Below are 20,160 nucleotides of genomic sequence, written 5' to 3'. Positions count from 1 at the left end.
ACCGACCGAGAAGTATTACTTCTGCAAGTTGTGAGATGGCAGGTTTTGAATTTCTGTAACTAGCTTCAGCAAACAATTGAACTGAGGAGGTCAGTACTTTTTGTAAACAGTTAGGAAATAGCTTTCAAAGGAAAGGATGATGAAGAATAGTGAAACATGACTGCACTGGGATAAGGATTGAAATAAAAGGGTCAGCACTAGATTTTCAAGTCCTGTGATTAGTCCCAGATCCAGTTGAGGTGTGTGAATTTTCCAGAGAATGTGTGAAATTTTCCTGTGAGTACCTGTTAGATGATTCCCAGTGGTAAGAATCACCTCAGCCTGATTCAGAGCCTGAATAATTTTTAAATAATAACCTCCTAAGTCTTGACCCAGTGTGGAGCAAGAGGAACACAGCAGGCCAGGCAGCATCAGAGGAGCAGGAAAGTTGACATTTCAAGTCAGTACCCTGATTTGGAAATGGAAGAGAGGGAAGGGAGCTCTGAAATAAATAGAGAGAGGAGGGGTGGGTCTGGGGAAGGTAGGCAGGATGGTGATAGGTGAGTGCAGGTAAGGGGTGGTGGAGATTGATTAGTGAGGTTGGAGGAGCAGATAGGTGGGAGAGAAGATGATAGCTAACAACAGTAATGTACAACTGTTCAACAGCATTACCTTAGATAACAAGCAGCTACTATAACATGGGGCCGGTTAGATCAATGGGCTGGATGGCTGGTTTGTGATGCAGAGTGAACTAACTGCATGGGTTCAATTCCCACATTGCCTGAGGCTACCATGAGGGTCTGCCATTCTCAACCTCTACCCTCACCTGAGGGTTAAGCCTCCACCAGTCATCTCTCTCATCTCAGAGCAGCGTTTTGGTCATCTGGGCTGTTGGTAACTTTACAGATTTACTTTATCTTGTGTTTTGGAAATATAGGATATTTAAACTAGGAAAGGGCTGGTGAATCACAGCAGGACAGGCCACACAGAGTCATAGAGATGTACAGCATGGAAACAGACCCTTCGGTCCCACTTGACCAGATATCCTAAATTAATCTAGTCCCATTTGCCAGCAACTGTGGGGATATTGAGGAAAAACAGATTTAAGTCTATCGGAGATAATGGGAACTGCAGATGCTGGAGAATTCCAAGATAATAAAATGTGAGTCTGGATGAACACAGCAGGCCAAGCAGCATCTCAGGAGCACAAAAGCTGACGTTTCGGGCCTAGACCCTTCATCAGAGAGGGGGATGGGAAGGGTCTAGGCCTGAAACGTCAGCTTTTGTGCTCCTGAGATGCTGCTTGGCCTGCTGTGTTCATCCAGCCTCTCATTTTATTATCTTTAAGTCTATCGTCTTTGTTTAGAACAGGAAAATATGACAGATGTACAGACATTGTATACGGTTAGGAGAACCTGGGACAGACGTGGTGTCAGGGCAGGTTTGTAGTTGGATGGAAAGCAGCAGATGTTAGATGAGTAGCAAAATCAATTGCAAATTACTCCTGACCAAGGTGAAACGGGGACAGTGGTTATCTTCTGAAATTTTTGAACTTGTTACTGAGTCTGGAAGGCTGTAAGGTGCTTAATCACCTTTCCTTGAGATTCTGCATGTAATTTAAGCAATTAGCATAATTACACTTAATGTAAGAAGCAGTTAATTTAACCTCCGCAATGATCAAACTTGTAATCTTCAAATCAAAAAAGACTGTTTGCCAGAGAGGTCCAACATTTAGAAGGAACATTTCCTACCATTATGCCAGTCCTTGACCTGAAATGTCATCCTTCCAGGCCAGTACTATGCCCTGCCTGAATACCTCCACCCTGCCCCACAAGCTTCATTTTATTGTGCTGTATAACACATGGGGAAATCAAATTTGGCACATGGGCCTTCAGAGTTCTGATTACTTTACATCAATGACTTGTATTTAAATAGGGCCTGAATTATCACAAAATGTGCACTGCTGAGAAAAGGGATACTTTGTCCAAAATTTTCATCTTGCAGTCATCAGAACAATTTGCAAGAATGCCAATAATGGGTACAAGGCCAAAAACACGTGACAAAATATTTTTTTCAGCAATACTCAAATACCATACAACAAAAATAGTAGTTGAACAGTGAAATGCCCTAAGGTGCAGTTAGACTGCAAGACACACAAGGTGATGGGAGGAATGATGGTTGATAGGTAGGTGGACAAGGTGAGTTTTGAGGAGCATCTTGGTGGAGAAACAGAGAGGTTAAGGAGGGAATTCAAGAGCTAAAGGGCAGCTGAACTGGGGATGCACCGGAGGCCGTAATTAGAGAAATGAGGAGAGCTCAGAGAATAGTGAGGCTGGAGGAGATTATAGAGAACCTGGAGAATGGTGAGGCTGGAGATTGCAGAGAGCTCGGAGAATAGTGAGGCTGGAGGAGATTACAGAGACTGGGGAAGGTGAGGCCATAGAGAGAGTTGAAAACAAGGATACGAATTTTAACATTGCTGATGTTTAACCAGGTGCCAATGTAGGTCACTGAGTGAACGGTGGTGGTTGAACAGGACTTTGTGTGAGAAGGGGCGTGAGAAGCAGTGTTTTGGACAAACCCAAGTTCACAGAGGGGCAGTGGGGAGTAGGTTGGAATAGTCATGTGTAAAGGCATCACTGGTATGGATGAGAGTTTCAGCTTTGGATGCATTGAGACAGGGATAAAATTGGTCAATATAATGGAGGTGGAAGTTTGGGCTGAGCATTGACATGGGTATGTGGCCTGGAACTCATCTTGTGGTTACATATGACAGCAAGTTAATAAATGTAGTGTGAAATTGTCAGACTGCTTCCAGGAAAAGGATGGAGTCAGCACGCACTGAATGAAATTTGTTACAGGTTCAGAACAAGGACCTTGAGCTCTCGCATTATTTAATTGGAGGAATCCTGTAATGACCTTTGGATTCACAATCTGAGAATTTAGCCACAATAGAGGTGTTCAGGGAGACGCTGGGAGGCAATAGATTCTCAATACTTTTAGTTGCTGAGGAGCCTTCCGACATAAACTTTCTCTGAAATGCCAGTGGTTGCCATCATTCTGAAACTGCAGTTAGCTTTGTCTCATAGTTTTCAAAATATCTTTTTGCTCAAACTAGAGTTAACTTCCCTTTTCTCTGCATTAACTCTCTGACTGAAACACTAAAACAAAGCAAGCAGGGACATTTGACTGTTAAAACTGTGTTGAAATATTCCAACAGGGCGTTTGTTAGTTGTGTGATTAATTATTGTCAGTTTAATTATTGTCAGTTACAGCTACTGTCACGTGCTTAATAATCTGTGACTGTCTGTAATACTGGGAGCCTTAGTTAGCTCAGGAGCAATTGAAAGACCCGAGTCATTAACAACTTGAGAGCATAGGAAGATGGTATGGCAGGAGAACGGGTCAAAAGAATCCTTCACAGACTATTAGTGGTACTCCAGGGAACAATTTGGAAGTTTGATCCATGGGCATTGACTGAATTATTGGAATGTTGCTGCAGTTTGGAATCCAGCAATATCAAGTCCCCTTTAACCAGCCCACCGCCACCCCTCCCCACTTCTCCGAGCTATGTTGGTTCTTAGCCCTGCAATGCCTCATATTTAAAGTTCTTATCCTTGATTTCAAATCCCACCATGGTTTCATCCCCCTTCTTCCAGCTCTCTGAGATCTCAGGGTCTCTCCAATTCCGTGCATCCCTGATTTCCATTGATCCACCTTCGGCGGCCATTCCTTCAGCTGCTTCGGTCCTAATCGAATCTGGTGATTCCAATTCAGAAATCTGTCCACTTCTCTCCTCTCCTTTAAATTCCTGCCTTAAATGGACCCTTTGGGCCAGTATAATATCACCCTTGCAACATGGTAGCAGGTTTGGTTCATATGTTGCTCCTGCAAAGTGCCAGGGGCTGCTTTATAAACAGTGTGTAGTGGAATTGTGCAAATGATCCCTCTGAGCTGGAAGCTGGCAAGTAAAGGAACAGGCATTAACTGGTAATAGCACAAAGGCAACTAACCAATCAGGCTAATAATCCCTCAATATGTGATAAATACACAATATGATCAGCCATTCACAAATATTTGTCCTCCTTCTCCACTCCAACCCAGCTTTCTAAATATATTTGGGGTTTGATATTGTGTATCCACCTCTATCCATGCGCTTTACTATATTAAAGGTGCTGTACAAATGCATGTTGTTGTTGTTTTTGTGCTTCACTGCAGTAAGTCAAGGAGATTTTGGTTTACCTGGATGGGAATGAATGAGAGAAGGTTGAATGGAGAGGGCAGCTGAATGTTCCTCCTGCAGAATGTGGGAAGTTAGGGTCACCACTAGTGTCCCTGCTGACTACATCTGCGGGAAGTGCACCCAACTCCAGCTCCTTGAAAACCGCGTTAGGGAACTGGAACTGGAGCTGGATGAACTTCGGATCATTCGGGAGGCAGAGGGGGTTATTGAGAGGAGTTACAGGGAGGTAGTCACTCCTCAAGTACAGGAAAAGGCAGATGGGTTACGGTCAGGGGACGGAAAGAGAACAGGCAGGCAGTGCAGGGATCCCCTGTGGCCATTCCCCTCAACAATAAGTAGACCGTTTTGGATACTGTTGGGGGGGGGGACTTACCGGGGAAAGCAGTGGGGCACAAGTCTCTGGCACAGAGTCTGTCCCTGCTGCTCAGAAGGGAAGGGGGAAGAGGAGCAGAGCATTAGTCATTGGGGACTCCATAGTTAGGGGGACAGATAGGAGGTTCTGTGGGGACGAGAGAGACTCACGGTTGGTGTGTTGCCTCCCAGGTGCCAGGGTGCGTGATGTCTCTGATCGTGTTTTTGGGATCCTTAAGGGGAGGGGGGGCAGCCCCAAGTCGTGGTCCACATTGGCACCAACGACATAGGAAGGAAGAGAGACGGGGATTTAAGGCAGAAATTCAGGGAGCTAGGATGGAAGCTGAGAGCTCGGACGAACAGAGTTGTTGTCTCTGGTTTGTTGCCCATGCCACGTGCTGGTGAGGCAAGGAATAGGGAGAGAGAGGAGTTGAACACGTGGCTACAGGGATGGTGCACGAGGGAGGGTTTTGGATTCTTGGATAATTGGGGCTCTTTTTGGGGTAGGTGGGACCTCTACAAGCAAGATGGTCTTCACCTGAACCGGAGGGGTACCGCTATCCTTGGGGGGAAACTTGCTAAGGCTATTCGGGTGGGTTTAAACTAATTCAGCAGGGGGATGGGCACCAAAATTGTAGTTCGACTGTAGAAAAGGTTGAGAGTAGGGTGGTCCGAAATGAAGTTTCAGGGAAGCAAGATGGCACCGGCAAGCAAGACGTTGGTTTGGAGTGTGTCTACTTCAATGCCAGGAGTGTCCAGAATAAGGTGGGTGAACTTGCAGCATGGGTTAGTACCTGGGACTTCGATGTTGTGGCCATTTCGGAGACATGGATAGAGCAGGGACAGGAATGGTTGTCGCAGGTTCCGGGATTTAGATGTTTCAGTAGGAACAGAGAAGATGGTAAAAGGGGCGGAGGTGTGGCATTGTTGGTCAAGGACAGTATGACAGTTGCAGAAAGGATGCTTGGGGACTCGTCAACTGAGGTAGTATGGGCTGAGGTTAGAAACAGGAAAGGAGAGGTCACCCTGTTGGGAGTTTTCTATATAGGCCTCCGAATAGCTCCAGAGATGTAGAGGAAAGGATAGCAAAGATGATTCTCGATAGGAGTGAGAGAGACAGGGTCGTTGTCATGGGGGACTTCAACTTTCCAAATATTGACTGGGAACACTATAGTTCGAGTACTATAGATGGGTCAGTTTTTGTCCAGTGTGTGCAGGAGGGCTTCCTGACACAGTATGTAGATAGGCCAACAAGGGGCGAAGCCACATTAGATTTGGTACTGGGTAATGAGCCCGGCCAGGTGTTAGATTTGGAAGTAGGTGAGCACTTTGGTGATAGCGATCACAATTCTGTTATGTTTACTTTAGTGATGGAAAGGGATAGGTGTATACCACTGGGCAAGAGTTATAGCTGGGGGAAAGGCAATTACGAAGAGATTAGGCAAGATTTAGGGAGCATAGGATGGGGAAGGAAACTGCGGGGGATGGGCACATTAGAAAAGTGGAGCTAATTCAAGGAAAAGTTCCTTTGTGTCCTAGATAAGTATGTACCTGTCAGGCAGGAAGGAAGCTGTAGAGTGCGGGAGCCGTGGTTTACGAAGGAGGTGGAATCTCTGGTCAAGAGGAAGAAGGAGGCTTATGTTAGGATGAGATGTGAATGCTCAGTTAGGGCACTTGAGGGCTACGAGGTAGCCAGAAAAAACCTAAAGAGAGAGCTCAGAAGAGCCAGGAGGAGACATGCGAAGTTGTTGGTGGATAGGATCAGGGTAAACCCTCAGGTTTTCTATAGTATTTAAGGAATAAAAGAATGACGAAAGTAAGATTAGGCCCAATCAAGGATAGTAGTGGTAAGTTGTGTGTGGAGTCAGATGAGATAGGGGATGCGCTAAATGAATATTTTTCGACAGTATTCACTCTAGAAAACGACAATGTTGTCGAGGAGAATACTGAGATACAGGCTACTAGACTAGGTGGGATTGAGGTTCACAAGGAAGAGGTATTAGAAATCCTTCAGAGGGTGAAGATAGATAAGTCCCCTGGGCCGGATGGGATTTATCCTCGGATCCTCTGGGAAGCCAGGGAGGAGATGGTCGAGCCTTTGGCATTGATCTTTAACTCGTCATTGTCTACAGGAATAGTGCCAGATGACTGGAGGATAGCAAATGTGGTTCCCCTGTTCAAGAAGGGGAGTAGAGACAACCCTGGTAATTATAGACCAGTGAGCCTTACCTCAGTTGTTGGTAAAGTGTTGGAAAAGGTTATAAGGGATAGGATTTATAATCATCTAGAAAAGAATAAATTGATGAGGGATAGTCAGCACGGTTTTGTGAAGGGAAGGTCGTGCCTCACAAACCTTATTGAGTTCTTTGAGAAGGTGACCAAACAGGTAGATGAGAGTAAACCGGTTGATGTGGTGTATATGGATTTCAGCAAGGCGTTCGATAAGGTTCCCCACAATAGGCTACTGTACAAAATGCGGAGGAATGGAATTGTGGGAGATATAGCAGTTTGGATCAGAAATTGGCTTGCTGAAAGACGACAGAGGGTGGTAGTTGATGGGAAATGTTCTTCCTGGAGACCAGTTACTAGTGGTGTACCGCAAGGGTCGGTGTTGGGTCCACTGCTGTTTGTCATTTTTATAAATGACCTGGATGATGGCGTAGAAGGATGGGTTAATAAATTTGCAGACGACACTAAGGTCAGTGGAGTTGTGGATAGTGACGAAGGATGCTGTAGGTTACAGAGAGACATAGATAAGCTGCAGAGCTGGGCTGAGAGGTGGCAAATGGAGTTTAATGCAGACAAGTGTGAGGTGATGCACTTTGGTAGGAGTAACCAGAAGGCAAAGTACAGGGCTAATGGTAAGATTCTTAGTAGTGTAGATGAGCAGAGAGATCTCGGTGTCCATGTACACAGATCCTTGAAAGTTGCCACCCAGGTTGACAGGGCTGTTAAGAAGGCATACAGTGTTTTAGCTTTTATTAATAGAGGGATCGAGTTCCGGAACCAAGAGGTTATGGTGAAGCTGTACAAAACTCTGGTGCGGCCGCACTTGGAGTATTGTGTATAGTTCTGGTCACCGCATTATAAGAAGGATGTGGAAGCTTTGGAAAGGGTGCAGAGGAGATTTACTAGGATGTTGCCTGGTATGGAGGGAAGCTCTTACGAGGAAAGGCTGAGGGACTTGAGGCTGTTTTCATTAGAGAGAAGAAGATTGAGAGGTGACTTAATTGAAACATATAAAATAATCAGAGGGTTAGATAGGGTGGATGGGGAGAGCCTTTTTCCTAGGATGGTGACGGCGAGCACGAGGGGGCATAGCTTTAAATTGAGGTGTGAAAGATATAGGACAGTTGTCAGAGGTAGTTTCTTTACTCAGAGAGTAGTAAGGGAATGGAACGCTTTGCCTGCAACGGTAGTAGATTCACCAACTTTAGGTACATTTAAGTTGTCATTGGATAAGCATATGGACGTACATGGAATAGTGTAGGTTAGATGGGCTTGAGATCGGTATGACAGGTCGGCACAACATCGAGGGATGAAGGGCCTGTACTGTGCTGTAATGTTCTATGTTCTATGTTGATATGATGTGTTTAGACTGCTGTGTTAGCCAGCCCTCTGTTTACGCTCATAACTCTGTTTGGAGCTGGGCAGATGGTGGCTTGAATGATTAAATAACCAAATAAATCTTCAGACCAGAACTCATCAACCATATGATTTTTGATTACTAGCAAAGCACTGAGGGCAGGATAGGTAGCACTGAAACAGTGAGTACCTTTATAACCACAGGGTAAAGCTTAACCACAAGATACTTAACACAATCTTTGACAAAGAACAAATTGATTGCCAGCCACGTGGAAAGTTTGAGTTATTCTAATTGATGGCCTTTAATGGGATTTGGAAAAGCTGGAGCTGTTTTTTTTTAATATTTGGTCCTTGAATTCTCTTATTTTACCTCCCTTGTTGACCTCCCACCCCATAACCTCCACCCCACCTGTCCCCTCAATCCTCCCTGGCATTATTCTTTGACATGATCCAATTCTTTGTTTGATGACATTTCCATAAAGCACCTTGGGACGTTTTGCTGTCTTAAGGCAAAAGTTTAAGCAGGTGATAAAATGGTCGAGAAAACTTTTTTGCTTGATGAGCAATGTGTAAGGGGACCTAAAAGTATGTTTCTTTAATTCATTCTTCGGGATATAGGCTTCGCTGGTAAGAAATATTGTCGCCATTTCATCACTGAAAACCCTGGAATACTCTCAGCTATGCTGTTGGTAACTGCGTCATAAGGACCTGAAATGTAAAATAAAAGAAGGCAGCATGCTGCCACCTTCCCATGGCAGGATGGACAATAAACACTGAGGCTTGTCATCAAAGCTCATATTCCTAACAAAAATAACCTTCCTCAAATTCTGGAGTTGTAAACTGAACTGCCAACTTTGTCTGTAACCATCAAGTAGTTGGCATAAGCTTTGTGCTGTAGAATATGAGTGGTGTCCTTATTAATCTTCTGTTAGTGAGTTACTCAGTCCAAAGTTTTTATTGATGGTTATGAGAGAAGTGAACACTGGATATTCCTGCCTTGTCTGGTTTATAATGAGCATGTTGTGTCCCTCTCTCTGACCAGTTGGTACCACTACGATCTTTCTCGACACGCTGCTGAGGCCATTCTCCTCTCCAATGGGAAGGATGGGAGTTACCTTCTGAGAAAGAGTCAAGATGGCCCAACTTTGTATGCATTGTCAGTGAGGTAAGCGTATCGGACTCGGGTGCACAGTTGTTGGGTTATAGAGCAGGACTTTACACAGAGGGTGGGCTTCCTATACCCCAACCTAAACATTACGGGGAAACACTGCCTCCATTTAGTCAACTTATTTATTTTAATTTTTTGAGCCATGGCCGTAATGGAGGTGGGTCGTCTGTCTGCCAACCAATTGGAGGCCTCGAGCTCCTCACAAACATGGCAGGCCAAAGGGTCTGTTTCCATACTGTATGATAGTGCCAGCAGGAGTCGTGGTCAATGCTGGTACTGTAAGTAGAACAGGAGGAAGGGTTTCACCAATGGACCTGAACTCTCTGGCCAATCTGACACCTCTCAATGGTCAGACTGAGAGGTCCCAGTGAGTTGTAGGGGGAGATGAGGAGTGTGTGTTGCATTGGTAATTAGGCGTAATGTGGATGTTGGGAGACAAAACTGTCACAACAGGAAAGAAAACAGTAAAACTTAGAAATGAATGTACTTTGTTGTGCTAGACCTTAATTTTAAGGATAGAATAAAGTAGAAATGTGCAGCTGGAGAATTCATTCAGCCTTTCAAGCCCTCCTTGTTGTTCTGTATGATTACAGCTGATCTTCTATTCCATATCCCATACTCCTTGATGCCTTTAAAAATATACATTTTTCTTTCTTAAATGTGTTGCGTCTTGCCCTCCATGGTCTTCTGTGGTAGAGAATTCCACCACTTCACTACACTCTGAGTGAAGAAATGTTTTGTCATCTCAGTACTCAATGATCTACCCTGTATCCTGAGACTGTGTTCCACCACCCCCACCCCTGGCCCCAGATTGAGACTCCCTAGCCAGGAAAAGACAACTTCTCTAAATGTACTCTGTCCAGTACAATAACATATAACATAAAAGACAAGCCAGACCAGTATGTGTGTGCCATTCACTAGTTTTAATGGTTTTCTTTCTTCCTCTGGGGTAGGAGTGGAAGTTGCTGACCAATACAGGAGGCCAGGGAGATAGATAGTAGGAACTGCAGATGCTGGAGGATCTCAGATAACAAGGTGTAGAGCTGGAGGAACGCAGCAGGCCAAGCAGCATCAGAGGAGCAGGGAGGCTGATGTTTTGAGCCTTGAGAGTGTGTTAATTACGAGCATTTCTAAATGTGGCAAAAATGAACGATAATGAACTCAAAAGTCAGCTCTCTTTTCTTTTTCTGCAGTTGCTGCCAGAACTGCTGAGTTTCTACAGCAATTTCTGTTTTAGTTCTAAATATCAGATTGCTTTGAATTTCGAGGTGCTTATAATCTGCAAGCTAGTACCTAAAAGAGTGGTAGGAGCGGGTTCATAAGTAACATTCAAAGGGGAAGTGGGTAAATAGTTCAAATAGGAAGGATGTTGTGAAACTTGAAAGGATTCAGAAAAGATTTACAGGGACGTTGCCAGAGTTGGAGGATTTGAGCAGGGAGGGGCTGAAAAAGCTGGCATTATTTTTCCTGGATTGTCGGCAGCTGAAGGGTGACCTTATAGAGGCTAATAAAATCATGAGGGGCATGGATAGGGTCAGTAGGCAAGGTCTTCTACCCCAGGGTGGTGGAGGGGGGGGGGGGGGGGGTGGGTGGAGTCCAAAAGTAAACAGCATAAGTTTGAAGTGAGAGGGGAAAGATAGTAAAGGGATATAAGGGGCAAAGTTTTCACATTGCGGATGTTGCTTGTATGGAATGAGCTGCCAGAGGAAGTGGCAGAAGCTGATACAATTACAACATTTAAAAGGCACCTGGATGGGTATAGGAAGGGATTAGAGGGATGTGGGCCAAATGCTAGCAAATGGGACGAGGTTTATGTCGGACATCTGGTCAGCATGGACTAGTTGGACTGAAGGGTTTGTTTTTGTGCTGCATATGTCTATGACTCTAAATGCAGGGCTATGTTGATAGAGAAGAGGCAATGGAACGAATTGGAAAACACATTCCAAGAGTCAGCATAGGAACAGTTCTAAATTTGCGATGCAACAGGGAAGGAGTCTCTAAAATTGCTCTTCTCATAGCCATTGTGTTTTTTAATACTGGGGATTTAGGAATGGGTTATATTTGGAGTGTGGATGAACTGGAGCTAGGATAACACATAGAGACTGGCATCGCTGGATTTGATAACTGTGACATACAGATAGGAATGAGAGGGTTAGATGTAAAATGTACAGCAAATTTCATGGTGTTTTTCTTCAGCTGAATGTGAGAAATCTTATTTAAGAAAAATGTGCAAATTGAGTTGAGGTCAACTCAGTCACAATCTCATTGAATGATAACATTGAGGGACTGAATGGCCTTCCTGAGTCTATGATGCATGGAGGTTAAAAAAAAGAGCTCAGTTTCCCCAGGAATTCAGCTTCATTTCAGACTTAAACTGGTCATAAATCCATCAGACTAATCTGCAAGATCTTCTGGATGTTGATGAGGACAAAGGCTAGAGCAAAGTTTGGCACGGCACGGTGACTCAGCGGTTACTACTGCTGCCTCACAACACCAGGGACCGGGTATGATTCCATCCTTGGGTGACCACATGGAGTTTGCACATTCTCCCTGTGTCTGTGTGGGTTTCGCCCCGGGTTCTCTGGTTTCCTCCCACTGCCCAAAGATGTGCAGGTTAGGTGGATTGGCCATGCCAGGATCCAGGGATGTGCACGCTGGATGGATCTGTCGTGGGAAATACAGGGTTACAGGGATAAGCTGGGTCTGAGTGGGATGCTCTTCAGAGGTCTGTTGTGGACTTGACGGGCTGAATGGCCTGCTTCCACACTGTAGGGATTCTATTATTGTGCCTAGTGGCCAAGATCTTGAGAGATGTTAGAAAGCTGGTAACCACGCTGTAAAGTAAGCCTATTGTAATAACTGTTGAAGTTAACTAACAATGACAATCTTCTGTTGCAGAGGCAAAGACTCAGTCAAACACTTCCAGATTGAACGGACTAAAAATTCAATTAAGTTTGGGTTTAATGAGTTTCGCTCACTATCGGAATTTGTCAACCATTTTGCCAATCAGCCACTGATTGGCAGTGAGACAGGTAATCAGGGAGAACTTCCATCAGAAACACTGTTGTAGTAAGGGCTGTTGTGGCACAGTGGTAGCGTCCATCCCCCTGGACTGACGGATGTGGGTACAAGTCCCTACCCGCTCCAGAGGTGTGTAATAACATGTCTGAACAGGTTTATCAGAAAAATAGGTTAAATTTTTAAAAAAGATTAACAACTACACTTCTCTAATAAGAGCTTTTGTAGCACAGTGGGAGTGTTCCAACCTCCAAGCCAAGTGCCTTGGATTCAAGTCCCATCTGCTGCAGATATAATAAAATATCCCTGAACAGGTAGATTAGAAAATGTCTACTTTTGTACTCGTTGAGCGTTTATGGTGCAGTGCCAGTGTCCTTACCTCAGAACCAGTAGGTTCATTTCTCACCTGCTTCAGAAGAATTTCATAAGATCCCTGAGCAGATTGGCGACAAAATATCTGCACTGTTGTAATAGAGGGGCCCCAGGAAGCCTGGGTTCAAGTCTAACCTACCTCAGTCAGTCGTGTGGTGTAACTTGGTGGAACCAGTTGGTGAGAAAATCTCTACGTTGCTGTAATGTGACTTGGCCTTGAATAATTACTGTTATCGATGTTGCAGTTTCACAGCTTTTGTAAATGTTTCAGTTATGTTTGGGGGTCTTCATTTACTTTAGGGTGATGAGATTTATTCTCTCATGCCTATGTCATGATGACATTTGCCTCCCTCCCTCTGCAATCTGCTCCAGATCTCCAGGATGGTTAGTGGTAGATAATAAATGTTAGCCTAGCCCACATCCCATGAATAAATTTTAACCAAACTCTATAGCCCTAAAGCTCCCCATGAGCGCTGTGCATGTTAAACTCCCATTGTGTGTGAGTTCCAAAAATGAAAAGACATGAAGTGTTGCCTCTGACCCCTGAGGTCCCAGCATGCCTCCAATTCCAGCCTTTTGAGTAACTCTGTTCACTAATGGTGGAGTAATTAAAATCAGTCTAAAGAAAGGGTCAGTTTACAGGAACAATCATCCCTTGCACAGAGCTCGCTAAATTCACGACAAGCCTTTGCAACTTCATTCCCATCTGCAGTAAATGGAAGAATGCAAAGCAACTGGTTAAGGGCTCGCAGCTCATCAATCCTATTTCTAATTTGCATTTTTCACTGTCAACTATATCCCATTTAATTAAAACCTGGGACATTTTAAGGTGTTACCACCAAAATGACTTGAGGCAAATTCAGTGACTGCTTAGTAAACTATATTTTAATATAGTTCACAGCACCATTTTTACAATAGCTGATAATCTTATTCAAACTTAACCCAATATGTGTATAATTTTCTGTTGATTGAAAGGACTCCCGATGATGTCAATTGATTCCATAAAGTTAATTACGCAAATTCTCCCAAGTTAATTAACTTAATCTTCAGGGTCTGTGTGGTCTGTGGCTCAGAAGGGAGCACTCATGTCAGTTAAGTTTCTGGGTTCAAATCTGACATACCGCAACCTAAGCACAAAAACCATTCAAGTGCGGTATTCAGGATGTGCTACACTATATTCATTTTCTGGAGGGAAAGGTAAAGTCACCATAGTGGCATACTGGGCCATAGGGCTGCTCTCTCATTCAAGAGAATGGGTCACTACACTTCTAGCAACAGGAGAGGTTGAGATGAAGAGTCCTTCATAGTAACCTCAACCAATGCAGGAATTGAACCCATGCGGTTGGCATCACTTTGCTTCACAAACCAGCTGTCCAGCCAACTGAGCTAACCATCCCCAAAGACATTAAACTCAGGTCACAGCTCCCTGCATTGGGTACATGTCGAAAATGCTGTGACACGATCTCCATGGAGAGCAGGGGGAGCTATTAATATTTATCCATCAGTGAACATCACTAAAACAGATTGCTTTATGCAACGTTGGCTGTTACACTTGCTGCAGTAAAACTGTGACTACACGTCAAAAACTGGCTGTAAAGCATTCTGAAATCTAAGCTAATCTGTGAAGAATGCTGTATAAGTACAAGGCTTCCTGTAGATAGAGTCAGCTTAGAGAGAGGCACCAAGTAGCATTTGCAGCTTGAATGTAACTTTCACTTACTGTTGAACCGTTCTTCCCCCTTCATTCTTAACAAAGGGACCCTTCTTATACTCAAAAAACCATATCCTCGAAAGGTAGAAGAGCCTTCCATATACGAGTCAGTGCGAGTCCACACAGCCATGCAGACAGGCCGCAAGGAAAGTGACCTCGTTTCTGAGGCACCTTCAGTAAGTTGCTGTTTCAGCTTCACTCCAGCGTTTGACTTAGAAACACTAACTGGACTTCTCTTTAAATAATTCTCTTTATCTTTCAGTTGGGCACCAAGGAAGGGTACCTCATAAAGCAAGGAGGCAGAGTAAAGGTAACATTAAGCATTGTTTTTTAATGTGGAAATTCTAAAGGTAGAATTCAGGACGATGTACATTCTCGGGATGATTGTTAGGTTTTGGAGAGGGGGCTGGGGGGATGTACCAGGAGGAAAGCAGGAATGAGACTGGGGATGTGGGGAGATTAGATGCCCAGCAGGTTGACTCTGTCCTGTGGTGTGATTATATGGACCATCTTTGAGCCAGGAGGCTGCTGTACCATTCAGTTGCACCACATTGATTGGCATGAATGAATCATTTCTGTGCCACCCAGCATTGGCATTGACAACAAACACAGATCTTTTGATCACAAACAGCATTCCGACAGAGTTTAGACATTCCAGTGGAATTAATTGTTCACAAGTTCATAAAAACAGTTTTTCTGTAAAAGGGTCCAGACCCGAAACGTCACCCTTCCTGTTCCTCTGATGCTGCTTGGCCTGCTGTGTTCATCCAGCTCTACTCCTTGTTATCTTAAATAATTGAACATTGTGCACTTTGAGAATGTCAGCAGGACTGTAACAGGATGAATCAAGGATAGTATTCTATACTTAGGAAGGGAGATGTTCAAGGGGAACCTGGCAGGGTAAGGTCCATGTCATATCAGATTTGAAATGTTAACTCTTCGTCTTTCTGCAGATGCCACCAGACCTGCTGAGTTTCAATAGCACTTTCCATTTTGATGCTAGTTTTCATTGCCTGTCCATAATTGCCCTCCAGGAGCTGGAGGAGGTACAGTTATCTAAACTGTGAAGACAGAGATAACCACAAATGCAGCAGACTTGTACAATGAGCGATCAGGATTTGGAAAACATTTCCTGAGAGGATTATTTCACATTTTTGTGATGGGATGTGGGTGAAATTTTGTTGCCCTTGAACTGATTGGGATGGCTTTGCAACTTCAGAGTCTGCCACATTGCTGTAGGTCTGGAGTCACACAAAGGCCAGGCCAGGTAAGGAATACAGATTTCCTGCCCTAAAAAAGGGGCATTTGTGAGCCAGATGGATTTTTTACAACAATCAATGATAGTTTCACGGTCAACCATTACTGAGACTAGTTTTCAATTCCAGATTAAATTAATGAATGTAAACTCCAAATTCCAGAATAGCAGCTAGTGAACTCTAATTCGCCCCATGTTTGGATTTTCGGATTCCCCTAACATCACCCCTCAATGATCGAAATAGCCTCAATAGGAGATTTCAATAGGGATCTGGTTAAATATCTCAAGGAGAAAGGAGTCCGGGCTACAATCCCTCTTTTATACTTCTACACTGAGGTCTGGGCATGGCAGTGACTTCTGAGAGCGATTAGTGATGCTGGGTGTGGTGTCAGCATGCCAATTATGCAGAGCCTTGGAGAATCCACTCAGTTTAGAGGGAACATTGAGTACAGGGATTCCAGGAATAAGTGGGAGACTGGGATGAAACTGGATCGGTCTTTGAATAAGACAGCTGAGATCTGACAGGCTGAATGGCCACAGTTAGGACTGTACTATTCTACATTCCCATTGGAGAGAGCTTTGTCTGGAGACGTCTCATTGGAAATAATGTGGGAAGGTTGAAGAAAACAGGAGAGCTAAATATAGCAGGTCAACTGTGCTAAATATTGCAAACCAGAAACCTGGTTTGATGATGCAAAATTAGTTTTGGCTTTTCAGGTCAGCTTCTTCTGCCACACCTCAGGAGCCAGCAGCATGTCCTAAGAGACTGTTTTGTAATGTGCCCACTCCTTTTCTATATGGCCATGCTATTTATTTCAGTTGAAGCCTGGAGACTCTTTACCCTGAAATCCCAGTCAAGTGTCAATATAAATACAGCACAATGGAATAGTCATGTTGAAATCATAAGAACAGAAATAGTCCATTTGATCCATTCAGTCTGCTCGTCCTGGAATTGTAATCTAAAGGATTAATACTGATATTATGAAGGTGTGAATTAAAATTCCGTTATAACAGTTTGGAGGTTAATTAATGGGGAAGAATAAAATAAACAGCTGGTATCAGTAAAAGTGACTATGAAATGAAATGTATCAGAGATAGTAGGAACTGCAGATGCTGGAGAATCTGAGATAACAAAGTGTGAAGCTGGATGAACACAGCAGGCCAAGCAACATCACAGGAGCACAAAAGCTGACTTTTCGTTTGGCCCAAAGCATCAGCTTTTCTGCTCTTAAGATGCTGTTTGGTCTGCTGTGTTCATCCAGCTCCACACCTTGTTACCTGTGAAGTGAAATGAGTAGGTTATTGTAAAATGTAATTGGTTCATTAACATCGTTTGGGAAAGGAGACTTGTTATAGTTACCTGACTGGTCTATATGTGTCTTCAGACTCACAACATTGTCAATAACGTAGTTGACTCTTAACTTCTGTCTGGAATGGCCTTACAAGCCTCTGTATGGTAACCAAAGTCAACACACCGACTGCAGCTCTTTTAGAAGGCAGGCCTCCTCCAGCTTCTGGAGGGCAATTATGGACAGGCAATAAAAACTAGCATCAAAATGGAAAGTGCTGTTGAAACTCAGCAGGTCTGGTGGCATCTGCAGAAAGACAAAGAGAGTTAACATTTCAAGTCCGATATGACACTGACCTTACCTGGCCCTGCTCACATTGTGTGGGTGAAGTGGTCATGGGGCAGAAGGAATAAATATGTTTTACTGGAGTTACCTGAGCATTTGGAGACAGGTTGGTGAGCCTCTGAGGGATTACAGATGAGGCAGGCTCTCAAACTTCCAGCTGGCAAGTGAGCTAGTCACTGACAGTCATGGACAGCAGGTTTGTTCAAGCTTCCTGTGACTGAATTTACCACTTAGAGGGTTGAGCAATTTTATACTTTGATTAATGATTGCTTTACTTATCTTTTACTTCTGCTTCCCCTCTAGAGCTGGAAAACAAGGTGGTTTATTCTACATAGAAACGAATTGAAATATTTCAAGGATAAAATGGTTAAGTATTGAAAGAAATTGCATCTTATTAATTGTTTTTTAATAAAGATGTTAAGTTTATCTGAAATTTAGATAAATTTGTGACCAAGGAATAGAAGAGTATACTGAAAAGAGAAAGAAGATCTTACATTTATATATGATGTAGTGGTCTGGGGTGGACAAAGTCAGAAATCACACAACACCAGGTTATAGTCCAACAGTTTTTATTTAAAATCACAGCTTTCAGAGCACTGCTCCTTCATCAGGGGAAGGCGTTAGACTTTAATCTGTGCCTTGTGCCTTCTGATTACATTGACATAGTGCTGTTGACAACAATCAGAGCTGTCAGGGTACTTTTGTGCAGGCGGGTAATGTGGGAAAAAGCAGATGATTTGTGCACAGCAATCGCCCAAAACGTCAGTAATAATCAGTTTTTCTGATCATTTCTGCTGTTTTTCAAAATAGTGCCAGAGGATTTTTTTGCATCCACCCAAGCTGCCCTAGGTTTTACGTCTTACCTGGAAGATAGCACCTCCAATAGAACAGTGGTCCCTCAGTACTGAAAAGAGGGTGTCAACCTTGACATTTGTACTTGAGTCCTGGAGTGAGACTTGAATCTGGACCCATCTGACACCAACTTAGTGACAGCTAACATTTTAGGGTTAGATGTTGGAGGACATTTGAGTGAAGCATAAATATTGATTTGGACTCACTGACTAATATACTTGTCTGGGTGTTGTGCATTCTATGTAATTCTTGCATTCTATGTAATTCTATGTGTGTTATCTACTAGGGGACTGCTGCACTGGCAGGGGTGCTGCCTTTCTGACTGTTTTAAAGTAAGACAATAAGTCCTCCCAACCGGTTGTAAAAGATCCCAAGACACTGTTTTGAAGAATGGAGGGTGTGGCTCCTCAGATGCCTTGGTCAACTACTTTCCCTTAACCTACATGACTAATAGAATCAGATTACGTGACAAGTGAATGATTTGTCATATTGGTGTTTGTCGGACTTTGTTGATTGTTGAATTATTTCCCTTTATAAATCCTCTTTTCCAGAGATTAGGTTACACAATTGTGCAACCAAAAAGTAATTTATGATCTTGTGTTTGAGTTTGGAATATTGTTGTTCTAACACACTGCAATATTACAATTTATAAAAAGGCGCAGATTTAGAAGAGATGCTCTAAATCACAAATATGCATTATGTCAAATCAAAACTGTGGATGCAATATTTGCTCATTTTAAAGTGTTAGCTTTGTAAAATATACTTGTTTCATTTACTCTGCAGTCGACAGAACCAATTAAGACACTCGATCTAACAGAATGTACTGGGGTTCAATTTGACTACTCACAAGAAAGGATTAATTGTTTCTGGTAAAGATCCTCAAATTATTCTCTCTTTTCTTCATTACTGCCTGTCCATTGACTTTAAATGAACAGCCAGTGCACACATTGCAGCTGGACTCTCGTTAAAGTTGTTGAAATCTGTTGAAGTTAAGACCATAAGGCATAGGATTGGAAGGAAGGCCATTCGGCCCATCAATTCCACTCCGCCATTTAATCATGGCTGATGGGCATTTCAATTCCACTTCCCTGCACTCTCCCCGTAGGCCTTAATTCCTTGCGAGATCAAGAATTTATCAATCTCTGCCTTGAAGACATTTAACGTCCCGGCCTCCACTGCACCCCGTGGCAATGAATTCCACAGGCCTACCACTCTCTGGCTGAGAAACTGTCTCCTCATTTCCGTTGTAAATTTACCCCCTCTAATTCTAAGGCTGTGCCCACGGGTCCTAGTCTCCCCACCTAACGGAAACAACCTCCCAGCGTCCATCCTTTCTAAGCCATGCATTATCTTGTAAGTTACTATTAGATCTCCCTTCAACCCTCTAAACTGTAATGAATACAATCCCAGGATCCTTGGCCATTCATCATACGTTAGGCCTAAGATGAGCTATATGGGACTTATCAACACCCTCTGCTCTCACAAAGCTCCTCAAAAACTACCTTGAATACCACTGATATGCGTTTACTTGACAGCAGAGAGACGTATAGCTTGGAGAGAGAGAGAGAGAGAGAGAGAAGTCAACAGTTGGTCATTAGCAAACCAGTTTCTTCTACTTTCTCTGCTGACTTGAGTTTGGTTCCAAACACACACGTTCAAAAAAATGGATAAAAATAATTGACCCTCTATCCTAATGCACTGCACAAACCATCAATTTTTTTTGTTTTAAGTTTATACCAAAGATGTGTTGCTAAACCTCCCTTTCCTTTTGCAGTTTGGTATTTCCGGAAAGAACATATTATATGTGCACAAAGACAGGAGTTGAAGCTGATGAATGGATCAAGTTAATACGATGGAAGTTGGTAGGTCCTACTTTTTAAGAAAAACAGTTTTGAGTATGACAGTTCCCTGGGAATAGATTGGAGTTTGGGGTAAATCTTGGGAAAGGCACCCACTGCTGCGAGCATTATTGATTGGACGTTATCCGCCAAT

General features: G+C 43.4%; 1 protein-coding gene across 1 annotated transcript in view; it reads left to right on the top strand.

Moving 5' to 3' along the window:
- dapp1 (dual adaptor of phosphotyrosine and 3-phosphoinositides) overlaps positions 1–20,160 on the top strand; it is a 62,359-nt gene that overhangs the window by 40,095 nt on the left and 2,104 nt on the right. The window contains exons 2-8 of the mRNA XM_048531403.2: positions 9,201–9,323; positions 12,225–12,358; positions 14,473–14,603; positions 14,690–14,737; positions 17,620–17,682; positions 18,952–19,037; positions 19,943–20,030. Of these exons, the coding sequence (XP_048387360.1) occupies positions 9,201–9,323; positions 12,225–12,358; positions 14,473–14,603; positions 14,690–14,737; positions 17,620–17,682; positions 18,952–19,037; positions 19,943–20,030 (673 nt within the window). The remainder of the gene's footprint in view (positions 1–9,200; positions 9,324–12,224; positions 12,359–14,472; positions 14,604–14,689; positions 14,738–17,619; positions 17,683–18,951; positions 19,038–19,942; positions 20,031–20,160) is intronic.

The sequence above is a fragment of the Stegostoma tigrinum genome, chromosome 1 (assembly GCF_030684315.1).
Source record: "Stegostoma tigrinum isolate sSteTig4 chromosome 1, sSteTig4.hap1, whole genome shotgun sequence".
Classification (NCBI taxonomy): Eukaryota; Metazoa; Chordata; class Chondrichthyes; order Orectolobiformes; family Stegostomatidae; genus Stegostoma; species Stegostoma tigrinum.
Note: the sequence above shows the minus strand (reverse complement) of the source record. Positions and strands in the feature narration are given on the sequence as shown.